At 29.4% G+C, this 4,853-nt stretch overlaps 1 protein-coding gene across 8 annotated transcripts in view; it reads right to left on the bottom strand.

Annotated features, from left to right (window-relative positions):
• Positions 1-2,885, bottom strand: part of LOC119642612 (amyloid-beta-like protein) — a 141,286-nt gene extending 138,401 nt beyond the window's left edge. For 4 of the 8 annotated variants that reach the window (XM_038041833.1, XM_038041825.1, XM_038041819.1 and 1 more), the window contains exon 1: positions 2,249-2,884. In XM_038041833.1, the coding sequence (XP_037897761.1) occupies positions 2,249-2,311 (63 nt within the window). In that variant the 5' untranslated portion in view covers positions 2,312-2,884. Of the gene's footprint in view, positions 1-2,248 lie in introns of all 8 variants that reach the window. The other 4 variants (XM_038041851.1, XM_038041859.1, XM_038041841.1 and 1 more) reach the window with 2 other exon arrangements.
• Between the last annotated feature and the right edge of the window lie 1,968 nt (positions 2,886-4,853).

The raw sequence follows: 4,853 nt of genomic DNA, 5'->3' as shown, positions 1-4,853 counted from the left end.
GAAGACTGCAGTCGAGCGTAAACTGAACGCAACTCCGTTTCTCTTAATAAAAATATGCATTACTCGGAAATTATTAAAGCTAGAAGGCTGAAATTTTCTATATATATACTTTACGAAGTACTCTACTCCTTACGTTCAGAAAAGGGGAAAAAAGTGCAATGCCCACACAAAGTTCCTAATGATTCAATTTTATTTTTTCACTCTTTTAAGATTTCATGTTTATTTATCATAAGGCAAAGAAGACAGATTGTTTAAAACTATTTTGTATACTCTTCAAACGAAGATATATCATTTGCCTAAAAAGAAATACATTTTAAAATGAAAATGATAGATACCGCGACCTGGTGGATTAAGCTTTTCTTAATAATATCAGCGATATGGGTGTCAAAAAAAGGAACTTGGAGAATGGAGTGCGAAAAGTATAGCGGTGGATATGCGGGATTCGGTCCCCGCTAAGTACAACTTATCGAGTTTCATTATAGATTTATTTAAAAAAAAAAAAAAAAAAAAACTATCCGATTGAACAACCTGCTGTTCTATCTGTTAATATCTATTCTTTATAATTATTTTTTTATTTTTTTCTTATTATTTCATTCTTATTATATTCCAATTGATTTGCCTATGCGCTAATAAGGAGCTCGTCTACATTACCAACAATAAACAAAACATATATAAATGGATTAGATCTGAGAATCGCTATAATTGCACAATAACTTGAAATAAATGTTTAACTTGAGCTACACTCTATAACCCGATAACAGATTCGATATGTATAATATATGTTTTATATTATATCTATACTTAGTTTCACAACGATTTTAAATGACTTTAACATTGAACATGGGGCGATCTCCCAATAACTACGGACTTGCAGTCAAAATTCAAGACGATTTTCATCTCATTAGAGCAAGCTATGAGCAACCATGAGTCTACGGAACTAATGAAACAAAGAAAAATGCATATAAATACATTGCCGAGTTGGGTATTCGTTCAGTAATACAAATTTCAGGAAGAAAAATTAAGAATTTCGAATTTCTAATAGAGTCAGTCATCTCTATGATCACACAAATAAACACACTATAATGGCCCACGGCGTCAGCATCATAAAATACCCTGCATGCCCTGCCACACAGGTATTCACGTGACGGCATTTCAAAATTAGGCATTTTATGTGAAGTGGTCGGGAAAGTACTCCGATCCGAATTGTTTTTGGACCAGAACATGTCAATGTATCAAATTTAGTCAAAACGTATCAAAAAACGCCGACTGAAGATTGAACAAAAGAAAACATGACAACCGGACGGATAGACGGACAAGTAAAAGTTAAATGTGATTTTGAATCGATCGATCTAATAAAAGGTGGGTCTATCTCAAGGCCTTCTGTGTGTTCCATAAACTACACCCTTGCATCGCATATGTTTGTCGGGTATAAAAACATCTAAAAGGATTTTCATGTAACGACAATTAATTGAGTTTTAAGATCTCTCTATATAACCTACAATGATAATGAATTGAATTTAAGTTTTTCCATTAATAAGTAATTGCTAAAGAAGACTCCTGTTGCAATTAACTATCTATAGACCGACCTATCGACAATTATTGTTTCGCTTGTTTATGTATATTCTGAGAATATCACCTTATAAATACAATAAGTACCGTATATTTGAAACTTGTCATCAAAACAAAGCGGAAATCTTTAATTACGAATCACTTAAGGGTTAAATTATTAAGTTTGAATGAAACGTTTCATATTACCCATCCAACCATCATATACTCAAATGGTAATTAACCCTTTAACAGAATATATAAAGTTACCATAGTTATCCAGGAAACCTTTATAAGTTAAGGTTTACGGAACTACTTGAAATAAAATTTTTTTTTTGTTTTTTTTTTTTTTTTATTGACATACAGAAATTATATGTTGAAAAAGTTGAAAAAAACAAAAACAACAAAAAAAAATCAATAAGTATCCACCACAAACATGACAACACAAAAAATAAATAAATAAATAAATAAATTTAAAAAAAAAAAAAAAAAAAAAATTTTAGGTTTGGGGCGCTTTTCACGGGCCTCTGCAAATAATTATATGTATTGTCAGTAGCCACCCTTACGCTTTGGTACTAATGTACTTTAAGCAGCAACAACAAACATAGCAAGTAAGAAGACGATAGAAGAGAAGATATAAAAAATGGGGGAAAAAAAAAGGGAAAGGAACAAAAGAAAAACAATTTGAAAAACTATGACTCACCTGAACGTTTGACAAGCTAACGACCACAATAGTTAGGAAAACGTTTTGCCAAAAACTTAACATTTTTGTGTAAAGTCAAGTAAATATTCAAAAATTCAATTGTCACTCGTTTTGTCTATGATAATAAATTCGTGTTGAAAATTAAAAGTCCTTTGTGTCTTTTCTTTTTTTTTTTTTTTTGTTTTTTTTTTTTGTTTCTTTTTTTGTAAAGCTTGTCTTCGCTTCACTTTATTCTCACCAAGAATTTATTTCTTATTTTTGTTATTATTTTTTTGCATTTTTTACAAAGAGTAAGCGATATGAAGATGTTTTCGGTCTTCTTTCGTTTATTTATATTAATTTTATTTTTTTGAAATATTTTTCCTACAAATTGTTTTTTTTTTTTTTTGTAATGTCTCTAATGTTATATAGAAATGAATGGGGTTTTTTTTTTTCTTCGATGTGTCACACCCCAACAAAGAAAACTAAATTTATATTATATTCTTAATGTCTTTTGTGCTCTCTCGTTCCCCTTTCTTAAACAACACTTGACTCACCCAAGGGAGCCTCGTTTGATTATTTGTTCGAAATATTTTCTTTTGCAATTTATTGGTTTTTTTTTTTCTTCTTTAATACATTAAAATTTTTAATTTTTTCGTTTTTATTTTTTTTGTTTTTTTTTTTTTATTTTTTTTTTTTTTTTGAAAATTTTTATTTATTTTTTTAAATATTTTTTATTCAGAGCTCTATTCTGTTCAGTGTTCTGTTCTGTTCAAGCTTTAATAAGACTTTGCTGTGCGTATATGCGCTTCGATGCGTCTACAACGTCGGTTTGATATATGAAAAAATTTTGCACTCATCATTAACCTTTATGTGCGGCCAATACACACACTTTCACACACATCCATCCATACATACGTAATGAATTCGAACAAAATTTCCTAAAACGTAATTTATACTCGAGAATGAACACACATAGAAGAGATTTGAGTAAAAGAAGAAAAAAAAAAAAAAAAAAACAAAAAACAAAAACAAAACAAGAACAACCCGAAAAGTAAAAAAAAAAAATACAACAACAATACCAAGAAAATTCAATATTAATTCCGAATTGAATGTTTAAGGGTGTAAAAATCTTAAATACAACTCTGTTATATGTAACTTCTCTAACATACTAAAATCCACCAAGAGATTGCAGTGTAACAAAAGATTTAAAAACAAGTATATATTTATTTCTTCATATTGTTTTTTTTTTCTTTTTTTTCACTTGAAAAATCATCTTTTTTTTGCACTTTATCATTCCAAACGAGAGGACAACACAATAGTGGTTGAAAACTTTTGAATTCAAAGTGTACGCTTGCCTTCTTAGTTTCCCTAAATCAATTCAATTCGATTTTCCATAGCTGTGATCATCAAAATGTTGCGATACTTTCATTCAAGTTAACCCAACTAAAATTAAAAATATTAAGCGACAGACAACAAACAATGAATAGGAAAGAATAGATAAAGTAATATGGTAGATCGTTGAAGTATAACAATAAAACTTACTAGTCTACTAATTAACTTAATCAAAATAAATATATATTAGCAGATAGCGAATCATCTAGAAAGCAGATAACGGATAAAAAAATGGCTAAGCTGAGTAATATTGTTTTCAAATGCAAATTAAATTCATTATGGGCAATAAATGAGCCAATCACGATAGTAAAATAATAATAAAGTAAGTACTTGAGATATAAATCATAATTATGGTGTAAGGCTTAAAGAGAAGAAAACATATTTCAAAACATAAAACGGATAACGGATAACGGACAAATGTTAGCCGCTATATAAGAATTTAAATCGTTTTAAGAAACGATCCTATGGCCAAACGTTTGCCGCCCTCCCGACCAAGGGTCGAAACATCTCCACTTAAACTGCAGAACGCAATCAAAAATGATCTCTCAACTATGAGCATACCAGCTTTGTTTCAGTCGATCACCAACAATGACGGATAGAGTATGACATTACAATTACAGAGAGCGTTCAAATCTTCGGCTCGTTGACAAAAATCAATTACATTAAAGTCAATCAAATTATATATATTTGAAAATGCCTTGACACTCGCTCGGAACCATCTACGTTTAATGTGGATGTTAAGTGCTCGTAGTCGGAGACTTATGAACGAAACACAATTCGCAGAGCAAAGATAAGAAATTGAAATTATATATGCATAAGCGATTGTTAGCGTTTCGACACTTTTGAAAAGTAAACGAAACTGAAAATAAATTATCGATAATCAATAATTACATGTGGTTTGTGTCTTTGCTTGAAAATTGAATTTAAAAAATTTTTAATTTTGATAATTTCGAAATTATAAATAAATTAAACTACGTAAAGGTATTAAAAGTTCGAAAGTGTTTAAACGAAAAAGTAATGCAACAATCAGTATAATTAATTGATTCGGTTGCGTTGACGCGAAAAAATATATAATTATTTATAATCGTTATTTCGAATTATTTACTAAATATTTCAACGCTGCACAGAAAATAGCAAAACAAAAAAAAACAAAAAAAGAGAGAAGAAAACCGTTACGAAAGCGTTTTTGAATTGATTCTCGAATTTTCGTAATTTATTATTTTTTGTTACC

Source organism: Glossina fuscipes, unplaced genomic scaffold, assembly GCF_014805625.2.
Source record: "Glossina fuscipes isolate IAEA_lab_2018 unplaced genomic scaffold, Yale_Gfus_2 0, whole genome shotgun sequence".
NCBI classification, from domain to species: domain Eukaryota; kingdom Metazoa; phylum Arthropoda; class Insecta; order Diptera; family Glossinidae; genus Glossina; species Glossina fuscipes.
The sequence above is the reverse complement of the archived record's forward strand: the minus strand, read 5'-3'. Positions and strand labels throughout refer to the sequence as shown.